The 18,840-nt window shown below is 36.6% G+C and overlaps 2 protein-coding genes across 21 annotated transcripts in view; one reads left to right on the top strand and one right to left on the bottom strand.

Annotated features, from left to right (window-relative positions):
* Mettl4 (Methyltransferase like 4) overlaps positions 1 to 12,917 on the top strand; it is a 169,662-nt gene extending 156,745 nt beyond the window's left edge. For 17 of the 20 annotated variants that reach the window (XR_010857642.1, XM_067130219.1, XM_067130301.1 and 14 more), the window contains one exon: positions 11,309 to 11,788. Coding sequence is in view for 19 of the 20 variants with exons in the window: in XM_067130219.1 (XP_066986320.1) it covers positions 11,309 to 11,478 (170 nt within the window). In the remaining variant the exon portion in view is untranslated. Of the gene's footprint in view, positions 1 to 11,308 lie in introns of all 20 variants that reach the window. The other 3 variants (XM_067130265.1, XM_067130274.1, XM_067130293.1) reach the window with 2 other exon arrangements.
* The window catches only part of Cpsf5 (cleavage and polyadenylation specificity factor subunit 5), a 50,468-nt gene continuing 43,500 nt past the window's right edge, over positions 11,873 to 18,840 (bottom strand). Inside the window, exon 5 of the mRNA XM_067130405.1 lies at positions 11,873 to 12,771. Within this exon, the coding sequence (XP_066986506.1) occupies positions 12,750 to 12,771 (22 nt within the window). The 3' untranslated portion in view covers positions 11,873 to 12,749. The remainder of the gene's footprint in view (positions 12,772 to 18,840) is intronic.

Here is an 18,840-nt window from a genome sequence, read left to right as displayed (position 1 = left end):
TCATCCAGCCTTGCTGGATCCATTATCAGTGGCATTTCATTAATTTCACTGAACATGGGAATGTTCCTTGCCAGCATTGTGTACCCATCATGGTCTAGGACATGATGACTTGGAGGTGATGTCAAGTGCTCACCTCTTTTGTCCTTCTGACAAAGACAACACAAACTCCAGTTTGTTTTTCTACTGCTCAATATTGGATTGGCATCACATTCTGCCATGATTTCACTTTTGATTAAGGCCGAGGGGTTATCCTTTACCACCTTAAACAAAGCACACATTCCTGTATGGGATTCAACTAGGTTCGGTCTCCCTACATCTAGCCCGATCATTCATCCAGTGCCATTTAAGTCCCGTGTGATCTGTACACCATCCGGGTAAGTACATGAACCATCATGTACAGCCCCATACCCTTGGCTCGGCTCTCCCGCGCTGGCACATCCTGTCTATTCAGGTGCGGCTATCTAACTATAGCTGGTCTGGGGCTGTTAGAAAGCATTTGGGACACTAAACTAAACTATACTACAACTACTAGTCTAAGACTACAGGATTAGTAAAGCTGGATTAGCTGGCACTGAACCCCATGCTGAGTTACACAGCAGTGATGTCACCAGTGTGCCCTGGTTGTGTGCAGACATACACTCTTTTACATTTATTAATTTTCCTTCAAAATTGATGAGTTATTCGAAAGAGATGGCCTCATTAGGATCTAAAACCACAGAAACCAAGATCCATGCTTAAAACGATAATTGTTGAACGGGCATTATTTCTCATTATAATTATTGTTTCTACCTTTTCTTGGCAGCCATATAGCCCCCATATTTAAAGGTAAACTGTACTGGGAAGCTACAGAAACATAATATTCACAAGAAATAGTATGGAAGAGCTTTACCATATTGCTAGAAGCAAATACATGCCATTCTAGTGAAAAAATTAGCCAAAATCTGTCGATACTGGCCGCCATCTTGGAATTTGGCCGCCATATTAATTTTTTGCGTACAGCGCCCTTTTCTGATAGAGGGAACTTTAAAGAGCACTTGTGCAAAATTTCATGCTTGTTTCACTATCTGAACGATTCTTATGAAATATGCAATTATCTGCTGCACTAATATGGAAATGTACGCAATTTCATGTAGAATACAACAGAAAATAACTCATGGTTGTAGCTTTTATCAGTTTTGAAATATTTTCATATAAATCACGATAACTGCCAAAATTTCAACCTTCGGTCAACTTTAACTCGACCAAAATGGTAAAAAAACGCAATTATAAGCTAAAACTCTTAAATTCTAGTAATATTCAATCATGTACCTTCATTTTGCAACAGTCTGGAAGTCTCTAGCACAATATTTCGATTTATGGTGAATTTCTGAAAAAAAACTTTTCCTTACGCTCTGCGCTGTAACTCGGCCGAACATCTCAGAAATTCTTTCGTCACGTTGTCGTAATGTTTGCATTGTTTTACATTAGTCGTTACATAAACTTTTATATATGAAAATGTGCGCAATTTCAGGTAGAATACAACAGAAAATAATTCATGGTTGTAGCTTTTATCAGTTTTGAAATATTTTCACATAAATCAAGATAACTGCCAAAATTTCAACCTTCGGTCAACTTTAACTCGACCGAAATGGTCGAAAAACGCAATTGTAAGCTAAAACTCTTACATTCTAGTAATATTCACTCATTTACCTTAATTTTGCAATAAATTGGAAGTCTCTAGCACAATATTTCGATTTATGGTGAATTTTTGAAAAAAACATTTTCCTTACGTCCACGCGGTAACTTGGCCGAACATCTCAGAAATTCTTTCGTCACGTTGTTGTAATGTTTGCACCGTTTTATATTAGTCGTTACATAAACTTTTATATATGAAAATGTACGCAATTTCATGTAGAATACAACAGAAAATAACTCATGGTTGTAGCTTTTATCAGTTTTGAAATATTCTCATATAAATTACGATAAATAGAAAAAATTCGACCTTCGGTCAACTTTAACTCAACCGAAATGGTCGAAAACTGCAATTGTAAGCTAAAACACTTACAGTCTAGTATATTCAATCAATTAGCTTCATTTTTCAACAAACAGGAAGTCTCTAGCACAATATTTCGATTTTTGGTGAATTTTTGAAAAAAACATTTTTTTACGTCCGCACGTTACGGATTCATGCATCATATTGTGATAATATTTTCTCTGTGTTGCTTTGATCGTTTTACAATTTGTTATATACCAAAATCATCGCAATTTAGTGTACAATACAAAGAAAAAAAATAATCCGTTAGCTTTAACCGTTTTCTACAGCGCGATTTGTATAAGATTATATATGAAAATTTTTTTTGTGCTGTCATATATTTCAATATTTATATATGATAATGATATTTTTTCATTTCTGATGGTTGTATACTAAACTTCAGGCAATGACAAAAAAAGGAGCCAAAATGAACTCTTAATCTTGAAAACTAAGCGTGCTGTGATTTTTTGAAAAAATTTTTTCCGCTTGGGCGCTTAACTCCCAACGCCCGGCATACGGGAGACGTTTTTGTAAATAGAGGCTCGGCGTTTAAGGGTTAATGGAATTATTTTTAATTTTGTACATAAAAAGTTTATGATACAGTAATTCATATTTCATTAAGAAAGAGAGAGAGAGAGAGGACTGGTGTTGACAATTGAAGTCTCAGCACAGTAGTTGGGGACGAGACTTGACTTGACAGGCTGGGGAAGAGAGTATAACCTTGTGTTGCTTACGTATGAAATTCAGATTTTAAATATTTTTATGGTGATTAGAGATGAAACATCGACAGTGATAAAATATTCTCTTGTGTACTGTTTTAATGTGTGATAATCATAGAGTCAACTAAACTTGTAATGAAGTAGGGTACAGTAAACCTGAGAAAGAAAAATATATGGCAACACGTACCTACGTACATATGTTTACATCAGCAAAAGCAATTACAGATGTTGGGACGATTGTTTTTTTATACATATTAGGATGATAATAGATCAATATAATAATGCAGTATAAATGGATTCTGTAAGTGAAATAACATTTTATTGATATTTTGCAGTTTTTTTTATTTTGCAGGATTTTAATTTAGCATTTTATTGATGTTTTGCTTTGTTTACATTAATATTATTTGAAAATTAGTAATGTAAATAATTTTTTATCATAAAAATGTATTCAATTATGAAAATAAAATGAAAATACAGTAATTGTGAATATTGCTCTACAAAAAAAAACTCACAAATTAGTGAATTTTCCGTGATATATTTGAAGATAAGTTCCACAGAAAAACCTGATTAATTAAAGGCATGATTGCTCATCCGCGATCTAGTGGGGACCCAATGTATACAGTTGTTTTAGGTGAGGTAAATATATAAGTAATGAATTCTCTTTATCCTATCTCCAGTGCAATGTTGGATTTGTGTATAGTGAACGTTTGATGGGGTGAATTTGCAACATACAGTAGTAATACTGTACAGGTATTCCCCCTTGTTACAATGAGGATGTGTTACAATGGACCCATTGTTTGTTGAAAATATCGTAAGTTGGAGGCAGCCTAGCCCACACTATACAGTATAATCTATAAATATATGGTAGCATAGCTTACACTATGCAGTATACTCTATACATATACGGTACTGTTAATTCTTTTTATTTTTAATTATTAATATCAGCTAATTTTGGAGGTTCAGTTCAGATTGATTTATGATAATACAGTACAGAGAAATTGCATAACACAAACAGGAATCGGGCATGTACTTACTCTCCAAGATTCAGTCCGTCATCAGAGTAGTTGAACAATGTCAGGCTGTTGATGTTTATGATGGACTAGTAAATATCAGAAGAGGAGGATGGCAATGATAAAGCAGCAGGTTCATCAGTTCGCTCCTTTTCAGCTGGTAGTTCATGAGACGTAGAGGGTTGAAGCGCAAATTTGGTGGAAGGGGATGGCATGGGAGTCGTTTTCTTGGAAGGCATCCATTGTAGCTTGCACAGTCCGTTGTTTTTCATTCTTTGTAAATGACTATGTAACATACAAGAATGTTTTGAAGCCCTTTCTCACCTTTAGCAAATTGTTCCAAATTCACATCCATTTTACCAAACAGGTTCATACCATGTTCATTTGAGGAAAATGCTTCGCCATTGTCTTTGTCGTAAACTTTTGCTCTGGCTCTTCTTCAATTTCTTCTTCCTCTTCTTTTTTTCTCTCATCTGCAAGCTCAATTAAATCTTCTGCCATTAGCTCTACAACTTTTACATCTCTGAGATCTAGGATATCTTCCTCTTCAAGTTCTAAATCTAAACTTTTCCCAACTTACAAGATCCTTTTATTAATTTTCACAAATGCTCCATCCTTAACGAAACCTTTAAATGAGTTCACATACACTTTTAGCAGATTTTTCCAAATTCCATTCATACATTCTTTCTTTACCTCCTTCCACACCCTTCTGATGTTCAGAATGGCGTTCAGAACATTGAATTCCTTGCAAAGAACATTGAATTCCTTGAGCTCTTTTTTCTCATTATCCGTAGCCTGAACAGCCTGAGCAAACGTGTTCTGAAGATAATTGGCCTTGAATGTAGCCATGGTGCCCTGATCCATTGGTTGTATGAGAGAAGTTGTGTTTGGTGGAAGAAACACAACTTTTACGTTCTCGTTAATATCTCCCATGTGCCAAGGTTGGCCAGGAGCGTTGTCAAGAATCAGTAGAAGTTTGAAGGGGATGTTGTTTTCACTACAATATTCCTTCACTTCTGGAATAAAGCAATGCACAAACCAGAGGTCCATGCTTTCTTATTATGCCCGTAATGCGCAGAAAGGGTATGTTGGCTGATTCTTGCTAATGCCCTTGGATTTGCGGAGTGATGAATCATGAATGGCGAGTTTATTCCAAGCCACATTTCCCCCAAACAGAAGAGTTAGTCAATCTTTGTGTGCCTTAAACCAGGGCATCGTTATTGCCTCTTTGTGGGTGTAGGACTATTGAGGCATCCATTCCAATACAGTTCTGTTTTGTCAACATTGAAGATTTACTCTGGCAAGTACCCTTCATCAATGATGATCTTATGCAAAGCATCCTTAAATTTAGTGGCTCCGTCAGCAGCAGTGCTTGCTGCTTCACCGCTAATTTTCGCACTATGAAAATTATGGTGGGTTATGAAATGCTGAAACTATCCATGACTTGCTACAAAATCTTTGTTGTGGGTATCATCATAGTTTTTCTTTAGTTCCTCACAAAGCAAACTCGCCTTTGTTTGAATGGTCAAGAGGCTGAGTGGCATCCGCTTTTGTATCTGGTCCTTCATCCACGTGACCAACAACTGCTCCATTTTTCCAAAGGCCCTGACCACCTCTTTGTTATAATCGTTGAATGAATTGAAGCAGATGCCTTTGCAGCATCCATTATCCACATCTTGTCTTTAATGATGGTGGATACAGTTGACTGTGATAGATGCTCGTCACGTACGATGGCCGTGACTGCTGGTTGATAATTTTCACTTTCTGCTCTAAAGTGATGGAATGCCTCTTCTTCATCACACCACCAGCAGGAGATTCACTTGGGCATTTGGAAGACACACTGATCTTACACAAATTTGCATTTTAAACAGTTCAAAATGGAAAAAAATCACGCACCAACACAGACCCAACTTAACTCTGCAGACAGCAAGTACAAATGAGGGATAGGTCAGGGCAAGAGATTCATACATCCCAGCTTCTTGGGGCAATGTATTGTACCGTACTCTGCTGCCAGAGCCCATTGCGCGAGATTTAAAATATTTGTCATATTGGTATTGTCATTGTAACATTGACCCCATAGGGGGGTAGTGCCATCAGCACACTTCATGTGGTGCACTGTAGGCATTACTCAAGGTTCTTTGCAGTGTGCCTTCGGCTCCTAGCTGCAACCCCTTTCGTTCCTTTTACAGTACCTCCTTTCATATTCTCTTTCTTTCATCTTACTTTTCACCCTCTCCTTACAATTGATTCATAGTGCAACAGCGAGGTTTTCCCACTGTTACACCTTTCCAACCTTTTACTGTCAATTTCCGTTTCAGCACTGAATGACCTCATACATCCCAGTGCTTGGCCTTTGGCCTAAATTCTGTATTCAATTCAATGGTAACATTGAAAATATCGTAACTGTTATTGTCATCATAACTTCAAATATCACAACTTGAAACATTGTAACTCAAGGACTACCAGTATAGTATTGTTATATTTCCTATAGAGCACTGGAGAAGTCTTTCTTAGGTTATTGTAAACCCATTAATCATGAATAGAATTTTGCGCAAAATTGACCCAGACTCACCAACCTAGATTTGGCAGTGCTTCTGATCCTCCTGTGCATTTCACTAGGGAGGTGTGTTTGGATCCACAGGACCAAAGCAGTGCTTGTCATGTTTTTGCGCTGTCATTCATAGATAACCATTACTTTTATTTACTTCTGTTTACTACACTGTAGCTTAATGCCCAGTGTTTAGTGAGTTATGTCCTTTTATCTTTCAGCCAGTAACTGACTTGTTGCTTGCAGGTTACTGTGAATACTCCCATTCCCCATTTTCAGTCCTGTTGCAGTAAGTTTAAATTTCAGAAATTTTCAGGGTCTAGTAATTCTTTTCTGCAAGCAGTGCCAGTGTGGAATTGCATATAATGGACTGGTTTGTTTACCTAGTACGTAAATGTTTTTGCCTTTTCCTCTGTCACAGTAATGGTTACCTAAATTTCTCTGTTCTGTCTCAGCTATGATGGAAGTAGTTTATGTGCAGTGGACCCCAGCTATATCGCAGTTCCGTATTCGCAGCTTTAGTTATTCAAAGATTTTTCTGTGGAACACATTTTTCAATAAATCATGGAAAATTCAATAATTTGCAGATTTTTTCGTAGGGCAATATTCACTAATTACTGTATTTTCAGGTTATTGTGACTAAATACATTTTTTCAAATATTAATGTAAACAGCAAAATATCAATAAAATTTACTTTTTTAATGCATATTTAAATATTTCTTAACTCACGAGAGAGAGAGAGAGAGAGAGAGAGAGAGAGAGAGAGAGAGAGAGAGAGAGAGAGAGAGAGAGAGAGAGACTTATGTAAGCCTGTGGAAAGAAACAGCTTTGTAAGCTTTGCGATGGTAATAAACCACTTTTGTGCTCTCTTTATAGGAGGGACCTCCTTATAGTGAACCCTCCTGGTGGCTACAGCTCCCTAAACTAGTTTTCTCACCGTGTTACAGCTGCGCTGCTCAGAAATGGCACGTATTGAAATATTAAAGTGATATTGAAATTATATTGAAATATTAAAGTGTTTTTGGATGATAGTTTAAGGTGTATATGGTGTTTGAAATATTAAAAAAAAATAAAAAAAAAATACATTTTAAACATGCTTTTATTAAAATGCACAAAAAGTACAAAATAATTTTTAGAGACACACAGGATTTTCTTACAATTAATCATGTCTACAAAAATAAAAGCGTGGGCGTCAAACATGGAAGGAAATGCTACAAAAAAGAAATATTTTTTTTTATTTCTTGTAGCATTTCTTTCCATGTTTGGCACCCACACTTTTATTTTTGTAGACATGATTAATTGTAAGAAAATCCTGGTGTGTTTCAAAACATTTTTTTTATACTTTTTAGTGCATTTTAATAAAAACCAGTTTTTAAATTTTTTAAATATTTTTTATTTTATACTTTTTAGTTTTGACAGAAAAAAAAGTATACCTTAGTTTTACCCGACCACTGAGCCGATTAACAGCTGTCCTAGGGCTGGCCCGAAGGAGTAGACTTATTTAATGTGGCTAAGAACCAATTGGTTACTTAGCAATGGGACCCACAGCTTATTGTGGAATCTGACCACATTATAGCGAGAAATTAATTTCTATCACCAGAAATAAAAAATTGTAACCAATTTATGATTGTAACTAAAAAAAATTGAATGTGATATCCTGTCAAGCCAAAGGAGGTTTGAAAAATCTGTAGAAAAATCTGTTGAAGAAGGTATGAAAATCCGAATAGTTTCATACAAATCCTGAGATACTGGGAGAGGTCACTAGAGGTCACTGCTGACCTACTGATCATGTAAGGTTGTATTGTCACCGGGATTGAGTAACCATGCAAAATTTCAAGTACATTGAACGAAGGGAATGGCGAAAATTGAGTTACAAGCTTTGACCCAAGCAGACTGATAGACAATGCAGAAGTCGACTTAAATAAAAGCATGTAAAAATAGGCATTTATAAGTGTTTTTAGAGGGGGGGTTTCAATATATTGCATAGTTTCAGTATTCGCAGGTGGTTGTGGTACCTAACCCCCCTGAATATGGGAGGTTGACTGTACAGTACTTGATGGCTTATCTGCTTTCATCCTCCCTTCTAAATGGCAGGTTTTTCATGACTGAATGGTCTGTAATAAATACTTTAAAAATAAAATACTCATACATCTTTATACAAACCCATTAGTTATAATTTCCAGTTCCCTCTCCCCCACCTCACACCTTCAGACAGAAGATAGCACCAAAAAATGAGAAACGTCGTCTTGTGGCCCATTGGAAGTGGTTGGCATGTGCAATGGGGTTTCTTTGAAATCTCTTAAGTTGGAGTATCTGGGTCTGCTTCACATGGAAGAAGGCTATTTGTGATTAATAGGCTTGTATTAAAAAAAGTTTACGTATTTTACTGTCCACATGTACAAGTAAAATAATTTTTGTAAAACTTAAGTGTATACTGTACAAGAAAAAGGTATTTGTTAAAAAACAGTGTGATCAACAATCTAGAGATCTTTGTTAAAGTAACTGACATTGTAAGATTCCTGTTCATGGTATTGTGCATATATCTTTTGCAACATTTATGTATAGTATTATGAAGTAGTCTAACCCAGACATTTAATTTATTTAGCTCTCACAGGGCTGGCCATTTTTTGTATGTATAATTTTAGCCAAATTTATGAACAGCTCCCTGTTCTTAAGAAGTCAGTTGATACATGTCATGCTTATGTGTTTATTTGGCCACTTTAGAATAAGGAAACAAACAGATAATTGAAGTGTAGTCACATTTTTGTGACAGGAGCTAGGAGTATTTGCCTGTTTAAACTACATAAAGTCGATCCCCGGTATCTGCGAGGGTTAGGGACCAAAACCAACCACGATAAGTTGGTAACTCCCTCTGAAAATGCTTATAACTGCCTACTTTAACAGTTAAAACACTAAATATACCTTAAACGAAAATGCTTATAACTGCCTATTTTAATAGTTCAAACACCAAATACAGTAAACCCCCATATTCGCATGGGATGCGTACCCCCCCAAGAATAGCTAAAACCTGTGAATACTTAGAACCCTTCTAAAAACACTTAGAACTGCCTATTTTGATAGTTCAAACACACACAAAACAAACTAAAAATGCTTATACAAGTATTATCCTACTTACGATGGGGTTAGGTTCCAAAAAAAACCATCGTTTGTTGGAAAAAACATAAATACCAAAATGTATCTCGAACATAGCCTAGCGTACACTAGGGTATTCAGTACCATGTATACATATATGGTAGCCTAGCCTACACTATAAAATATACTCTTTATATACACGGTATAGTAATTATTAATATCAGCTAATTCTGGAGGTCTATGCAAAGTGACTTATGATAATTCAATACAAAGAGAAATTGAGTAACAAACAAGAATTAGCTTAGCCTACACTGTGGTATATTGTATACATACACGGTAGCATAGCCTACATTATACTGTGCTCTATATTCCCATATTGTATTGTACAAACATCAACATAACGAATATGCATCTTTTCTATGGATCTTTTAAAATGTTCTTAATTCACTGTGTCCAATAATATTATATATATTCCCATATTGCTTTTCTGATATAAATTGCGATCATCAGTGTTTTGGTTTGGAAATGTTTACGCGGTGTTTATTTCACTGCATTTAGCTCAGTTCAGAGCGCTTTTCTTGCTTCTAGTTAGCATAAATGAACCTCTAGAGTCTAGATACTTTTATTTATAAGGAGCAAAGTTATTTTTCATTGTACGAAGTGTTTTTAAGTCGTGAAAATATATCCATTATTTTCATTAATAGGTGACGATTAACGATGGCCGTTTAGGGGTGTTTGTTTTGTGTAAAAAAAAAATTCAAGATTTCTTTCGCTATTTTCACTTGATTTCATCATAATATGAGCTTTACATATTTATTGTTTAACGGCATAAAATAACAGTAATGTGTTCTTTCATGTCCAGTAGTTTTGATTAAAATACTTTCTCTCTCATTTTAATTACGATCGAGTTTCATCCATGTTGCCGATGCACGATAATTTACAGTATAGTCATTAGCAGCTTGAACATTGTTATCTCAGCTTCAGCTACAACTTGCAGCTTCAGTTTAATAGTATATTTCCTTAATGATCTTTTATCCATACCGAACGTGGGTATAATGTAAAAATATATCAGTCCTATTCTACTTAATGTCATTTGTGCTATAATAGATGATGATTGACGATGGCCGTTTGTTTTGTGTAAAAAAAAAATTCAAGATTCCATTCACTATTTTCACTTGATTTCATCATAATATGAGCTTTACGTATATAGGCAATCCCCGGTTTACGACGGGTCCAGCTTACGATGTTCCGAGGTTACGACGCTTTTCAAATATATTCATCAGAAATTATTTCCCGGTTTACGACTCATGTTCCGGGGTTATGACGCGTTGTATGCCGATCTGACAGAAGAAATATGGCTCCAAAACAGCAGAATAATCAAAATTTGGAGGCTTTTTTGATGAAAAACTCAATAAAAATGCAGTTTACATCGTTTTCAATACACCCAAAGCATTAAGAGTAAGGTTTTCTTAGGATTTTTGACGATTTTCAATGATTTTTTGGTTTACGACGATTTTCGGTTTACTACACGTAAAAACGAAACCCCCGTCGTAAACTGGGGACTGCCTGTATATTGTTTGTCGTAAAATAACACTAATGTGTTCTTTCATGCCCAGTGGTTTTGATTAAAATACTTTCTCTCCCATTTTAATTATGATCAAGTTTCATCCATGTTGCCGATGCACGATAAGTAATGAATACTCTATTTAGGTACCTGTTGTTTTATAATTTTTAATTAGTTTATGGTGTTGATGTTCTCCCATTTCAAAAGTAACAGTATCTGAACTGAGGAAAAACAATACCCTCACCATCATCACTGCTATACATACTTGAAGCTTCCAACTTGTTGACTACAGTTTACATAAAATGTCAGTTATAAGTTTAGTTTCCATAAAATGTCAGTTATAAGTTTAGTTTCTTCTTCCAGAGATTTTAAAGGACTACATAACACCTCGGGCAAGATGTATGGAGATATTTGCAAGATATCTTACTCCTGGATGGACAAGTTATGGTCTTGAAGTTTTGAAACTCCAACATTCATTTCTGTTTTATGAATTAAGTCCTAGAATCCCCTGCCAAGATAGTGTTAAACTTTGACAAATATCTGTTACTTAAACTTATTTGCTAATATTTCTATTAAAACAGAATCTTAATATGGAACTGAAATGTGAATACAGTAAAACCACAAGTTCAAGGGATAGAATGTATATATACATAATTGGGACAATGTATATATACATAATTTTGAGAAATCACCTCTCTCTACTTCATTGTGGGCAGTGACTAGTCTGTTACATAAACTACCCAGAAAAGAGGCTCAGTTAGCATTCAGTATTATCCCCGCTGAAGAGTTGACATGGCCTTTTAAAAATATCTGAGAATTTATACTTTCCTGGAACATTTAGTTTTAAGGTATTAAAACTTCTTTTAAATACTGAAACTTTGGTGTAGAATGCTTGTAACCATAATGATGAAGACAAATGAAAGGCTGTTCACCTAAAAAATTCTTTAATTCTCTTTCATACACCTTAATTTTCACGTCATTATACTAAGGAAGTGGAATGACAAATAATACACTCACAAAATAATTCAACATAGCAATCTGACAATGTAACTACATTTACTAGGAGACAATGTACAAAATACATTTTTGAACTGGAACTCCTGAAGTATTTATCAAAATGTTTGAAAACACACAATCCACTGAGTTTGGGAAGTGAACATTAGCGTTTTTCACACTGCCTTGTACAATATCATACAAATGGCAACTCACACTTGTTACTTACTCCATGTTGCTATCTACAGTACTGGTTCTTTGTATGTATTTTAGTTCAAATACAGGAAAAATAGTGACAAATTCTGAAATGCTTTTCAGTAAGTAAAGTGGAAGGCTTATAGAATTATAGTAATTACAGTAAATGTAGAAATCAAGTGTATACAAAGCAACCAACATGTATCCAGAGCGTTAACACAAAAAATATCGAGCAGCACAAGATTTGAAATTCTTATAAATCTGTGTTTACATAACAACAATGAAAATGGTTCCTTGAAATGAGGTCAAAACTTGAGGCTTGAATTAATCATGAAAATATATGAACTTCAGCATCAAGGTGAAAAGTCACCCAGGTAAATGTTTGAACACTGGATAAGATGACAATATAATCATTAAAACATTTACACACCACATTCGATTTGACTTAGTAAATTCACTGCTACTTTCATTATCCATACTTCTCACATGCTCATGTAAATACCATTGTACGCTTGAGAAAACTTGCATCTTTGTCTATGAAAAATATCTGCAGTGCATCAAAAGATTTTTACTTCAATTGTCTTTTCCATTATGAAAAAATACTCACAATGAAGCTTTACATGTAAGTGAAGTTAAACCTGAGAAAGAAAAGAAAAATACTTGTTAATATTTTATTTTAAAAAATTAAATGTCAGCAGAAATATTCTAATAATTCCCTACATTTCACATTAATGATTAAATATAATTATTGTAAAGGAACACTGGATACTCTTTAGAAAATAAATTGTCTTATACTTCTTTAGCCCAGATAAATATGGATGGCTGGAGGTTGGAGTAAGAAAAGGCATCCATGCATAACATATACCACAACCAATTATAAAATAAGCAGTTCAGTGAGTGTTAGAAGTGCTAAGACATCACTTGGAAGTGACCCACATAAAAATTGCCCTTATGCAAGGGCTTTGCATACAGAGCAGGCACAGCTGAAGAAGAAAGCTCAACCCTTGAGATTTGGAACTTTAGCCATACGTAATACGACAAGAAGAGCGCATAATGATTACCTCCCTGAGCTTGTTCCCACAATTGTGGAGGGAAAGACCCACTACTGCCATATCTATGACCATGCCCAAGTACTTTGCCTGGGATGAGCTATGACCTCTCCCAGTTTACCACAATCTCCAGTCCATGTTATAATGAGAGGAAGCAGTCTCTGTTCCAAAGCAAGAGCATGTCAGAGAATGGCAGAAAAAAACCAATTGTCCAGGTATTTCAGTAAGCAAATAATTTGCAAGTGGACCCATGCTGACACCAAGGTGAACATGTGGGTCAACACATGGGGCTGTTGCCAGTCCAAAGCCCCACTTCAGACAAAAGAAGGCACTTTCAAAGATTTCTGACCGACGGGCACTTGAAAGTACACATCCTTAAGGCCTATCTAAAGCATGAAGTCACTCTCTCTGATGGAATCTAACACTGACCATTCAGCTTCCATGCTGAAACGAGTCAGAGACAAACTCACTTAGAGGGGAGAGGTAGATGACTAGTCTCCAGCCAAAAGTTGCCTTTTCCACCCTGAAGGAGTGATTGTAAAACCTTAGAAATCGGTGCTCTATAGCTTCTAGATTGCATTTCTCAACCATCTCCCCCTTAACCAACAAGGATAATGATTTTCGTAAGTCTGGAACAGCACCTGAAAGGGAGTTAAGAGTGGGTGACAGTCCCTAAAGGGAATCTGACACCCATTACAAAGAACTACAACTACCCAAGGTTCTGCTCTGTGTCTCTGCCACGCTAACCAGTGGCTCAGCTGGCATCCTCCTTTCTTCTTCCCCTTAGTTGTTGCTGGAGGAGAAGGCTGAAAGAGCTGAGAAGGTTCTCCACACTTTATGGTGGAAGATTGGGCTAGCTGTTTGAGTTTAGGAGTAACAAGCTTCCTCACCAAACCAGAACCTGAAGGCTGGCTGCACTCAAAAGGTTTAGCTGCAGCTACTCTTGAAACCATGAGAGATTTGAAGGTAATGCCTGGTGTATCAGAAAACCTTGGGACTCTGATTTCCTCTCCACTGTTGCCTCCATGCTACTCTTTGACTGTTCCAAAGAGTAAGACTACGTTCTGCCAAAACCTGCCTTGATAAAAGAGACAAGACTATATCTTGCACTTGAAGACAAAGTTCGACCACAGATTACCACTCTGGTAAGAGAGGAAAGTGAGCTCTTTCCTTTCCGACACCTGCAACCTCCTGAACTTAGCCCTCTCATCGTCAGATGAGACACCTGTAATGGTGAAGTAGGTGCATTCTTGTCAGTCTCTCTCCAGGAAATGGTCATTTGGCAGTCCTCAGAATGACAACTCCAACTGTAGGGGAGTAGTCTCAGAGTCCTCTGGTAAGTAAAATCTACACTGGTGTGTCAACTGTGGGGGATAGAACCTGCACAATATGCAGGACAGCAAGAAACTTTCTACCCCAGAGATTAGACAATTCACCTAGCCCAATACACCAAACAAACTGGGACCAAAGCAACTTGACCAATGGTCTCACTTTTGGGTGAGTTCTACTGATAAGCCTGGAGCCAGGTGTGCTGTGGATGCCTCCCTGATATTACTACTCTCATTTATGGGCATAATAATTTCCAGAAAATGCTGTTCCAACTTGGCTTGCTGAGGTTCTGGAGGCAAGGAGCCACCAGGTTCCATCAAATCCTCAACAATGCAAGAAGGTACTTCTCATAAGAGAGGTGGACAGTACCAGGAGGTACCACATGACACCAGTACTCTGAGTGGTGTTCTGGGCCATAGTCACCTAATCCACATGGCTTCCTAAAATTGGTAGTAACCAAGCTTCAGAGGGATACAGGTGACTGAACACATGCACCATCCAGCACATACAACCCTGGGGCCGGTGACAAACCACAGGCCAAATATATGGAGTGGTGTGATATCAAATTAGCACACCATGTAACTGGCTCGTACCAGACCTATTACAAGTAAACCTACTGGCTGAGTGGTCCTGACCCATGGATCAGGTCCAATCCCCAGAGGTGGGTGAAGACGACGACGAGAGGAAGTGGAAGAACAGCACTTGTGCTGCTTCCCCTTCCTAGCTTAGGTTTTCCCTTGAATGCAGGAAGACATCTACATCAGGTGACAATTGAAGAAAAAGTACTCGTACTCGGCGATGTCAGGCAAGTAAGGAGTACTTCACATAACCACTAGTTACTGTTTGGAGGTATATAAGACACACAGGCATATTATTCACAACCCCATTTCAGCAAGGCATATTCAGGAAAACAGTTTTTTGTGTACAGTACAGGGTTACAATTCCTCATGTGAACTTTTAAAAACAAAATCCCATGGGTATGACATAACAAGGCTTCTCTGATAAGCTGTTACACTGGCAGAATACATTTGCTGGTATGTACTTTGCTGACAATAATTCCTTTTACAGTATCAGTACTATAATAATTAAAATAATTGTGACTAATAATTATAGTAATAACATAAGTTAAGAAAACAATAGTGTAATCTCTCATTAACCGGATTAATAGAGCCAAGTCTCTGTCACAGATGGCTTAAAGGGGAAAAAACTCCAAGGTAGTAACATGGCAACTCCACACCCTTACTCCCCCCTACTGTGTCAATACCACATAAGTGTAAATGCTCAACATGTTTATAAACATCCACAATCATACTTTAAACTAGATGCAAAAGGAAATTAGCTAGTTTGTTTTCCCTTACTTTTAACAAAATACTGTGTACTATATAAATATACCAAAAAAAAAGCAAACCTTATATTTCTCTCATTTTTTTCATTTTGTCCAAATCCATTACAGCAGTCTTTAAAACACATAATACACACACACACCAAAAAAAACCAACCTTTTTTTTTATTTTGCCCAAAACCTGTTAAACAGCAGTCTTTAAAACACAATATACACAAAAAAGCAACATTTTTATTATGCCCAAACCCATTACAGTAAAGTCTAGAAAATACATTATAAAAAAAAAGGAAGTAAAAATTTTGCCAAAGTTTCTTTGGCACAATCAAGTTTTCTGTACAGCCGCTACAGCATATAATCAAGGTGACCAAAAATTAATCTATCTTTCAGTGGTCTCTGTATAATGCTGTATAAAACTTTAACCATGGCCTGGTGGTGGCCTATCTATGTTGTTGCCAGAAGCATGAGTATGGCTAATTTTACCCTTAAATAAAATAAAAGCTACTGAGGCTAGAGGGCTGCAATTTGGTATGTTTGATGATTGGAGGGTGGGTGATCAACATACCAACTTGCAGCCCTCTAGCCTTAGTAGTTTTTAAGATCTGTGGGCGGACTGAAAAAAGTGCGGACAGACAGACAAAGCCGGCACAATAGTTTTCTTCTTCAGAAAACTAAAAGCAAACCTACAAATAAAAAAATACTTTTTCTCTGTCATTTAATTATGTGCGCTGCCCTTGGTGATTATGATGGCTGGGCTTAATTTTTAAGGTTTACTAGTCCTCCTCTAGCTCCCCCCGCTCTGTACAAAGAGGGAAAATGCTCTTTGCTAATGAATGCACTGATATTTTCCAGATGTAGCCAATTAGAGATGTTTATGGTGCTATGTCAACTGTCCATTAGAAAGCAAAAAATCACAATGATGTATACATTTCTGCAAACAGTGAGAAAGCTTACAAAAAACATGAGTGCCTGCCCACCCCGCAGTTTCCATCATATACTACTGAACTGATAACATATCCATACCAGCCAGTTAAAAGCCATAAACAAAGTGACGTATGATGATGTGAGAAGTGACATCATGCTGTTAAGGGGAGCACTGATGCCATAAGGCACCATTATAAAGTAAATGACTATTTCTACCTTATGATTGAAGGGATTTGCTTCAAATCTATACCACTTATTCTACAATTAATAGTGAAAATTCACAGGTACGTTGGTAAACAAAGACTCAACATACCTGTGAATGAAACTATTGAAATTATTGTCAACAAACTCTATCCTGAAACTGACTCTCTTTTTAATCATTTTAATAAGTCTAATTTTATGAAACTATTGCAACTGGCAGTGCAGGACACTGCCCTCATTTTTAATAACAATTGTTATTCTCAAACAGATGGTATGGCTATAGGTTCTCCATTAGGGCCCATATTTGCAGGCATTTTTATATGCTCCCTGGAGGAGCATTTTTTAGACACATCCCTTGAGTTACCATCCGCTGTTCTACAAAAGGTACGTTGACGATACCTTTGCTCTTTTTAAATCCAAGTATGACACTGAAAGGTTTCTTGATTTTATTAATACGGCACACCTAAATATAAAATTTACTATGGAGTGTGAAAGTGACAATTAACTACCTTTCTTAGGTGTTTTAGTCTTACGACAATATGATAATTTTAACACTTCAGTTTACAGGAAGAAAACTTTTACAGGACTAGGTTCAAATTTTTATAGTCATTGTTTTTACGGATTTAAATTAAACTCTTTATCTACATTACTTCATCGTGCCTTCTCATTGACATCTAGTTGGGAGTTTTTTTACCACACTTTATCACAGGTATCCACGCTTTATCACAGGTATGTTTTTAAACTCCTTAACAACGTTTTTATTCCAAAGTATACAGTATTATTATTATTTTACTATTAAGATCCAACTTCCACTGAAATCCAACCTACAACAAATAGCTTCAACAGCAACAGTCAGACTAATGTGGTGAGACATGTGCACAAGATGGCCAAAAGCAAATGTGAGGGAGTGCTGACAGGTGAGTGGACAGTACCCTGCCACTCAGTTACTATTACTAATTAACTACTTTATTTATCAAGACAAGAATACCCTTATATGGAAGATGATATTTTTATTCTCATTGGAAAAAATTTCTTAATACATCAACCCTTGAGGGGGTCCCAATTACAGACAGCCTTTGGCTACAATGCAGAACCTTTTATCTATAGCTCCTTTGCTTTTTGCCTTTGACTTTTCACTGATCTTCCAACATCTTTAACTTTTCCTATCTATTCTTCACCTCTACTCTTGAAATGAACTTCTTCAAGCAAGCCCAATGAGGATCTAGAAATGTATCACATCAGACACTGTACTTTATCATAATGCTACCATAAGAAATAACAGTAATAGTATATGAGGGTTAAAAAAAAAAAAAAAAAAAAAGACCTAACTACAGTACTGGGGCACTACACAGTCTTGAAGCTAAGACCAAGGTACAGTACTTCCATTCTAGATACATGAATTGAGGCCAGTAGTGAGAGACCTTGGCCTCCAGCTGGGTGACAGTGAGTTTAAATGTGGAATTAATTACCCTTAAAATATTGTTCTTATATGGAACAATAAAAGGATTTTGACAAAGGAAAAATCTATTTCTGGGGAGGGGCCCGTGTCACCCGGTGAAAAAGTCCATTCAGCACTTATTTCTAGGTAATTCCGTTTGCTAGATACCAGAGAAAAGCTAAATGTAAAGCTGGGGTTACTACCCCAGAGCGAGCTCAAGAAATGGAGTCGTGTATGGTAAAGGGTGAGATTGTCACAATCACGGGACCCTGCCCTATAAAGATTCCCAATGTCAAAAGTCCCAACGAGAGGTGCGATACAAGCCCATGCACTACTCGCGGACTGTACACAAGGCAATACTAGCCACATTCCATGTTAGCACCCACCCCACTAGAATGATGTTTACCATGGGAGGGAGAGAATGAAA

This window comes from Macrobrachium rosenbergii, chromosome 3 (genome assembly GCF_040412425.1).
Source record: "Macrobrachium rosenbergii isolate ZJJX-2024 chromosome 3, ASM4041242v1, whole genome shotgun sequence".
Taxonomy (NCBI): Eukaryota; Metazoa; Arthropoda; class Malacostraca; order Decapoda; family Palaemonidae; genus Macrobrachium; species Macrobrachium rosenbergii.
This window is presented reverse-complemented; position numbering and strand designations above follow the sequence as displayed.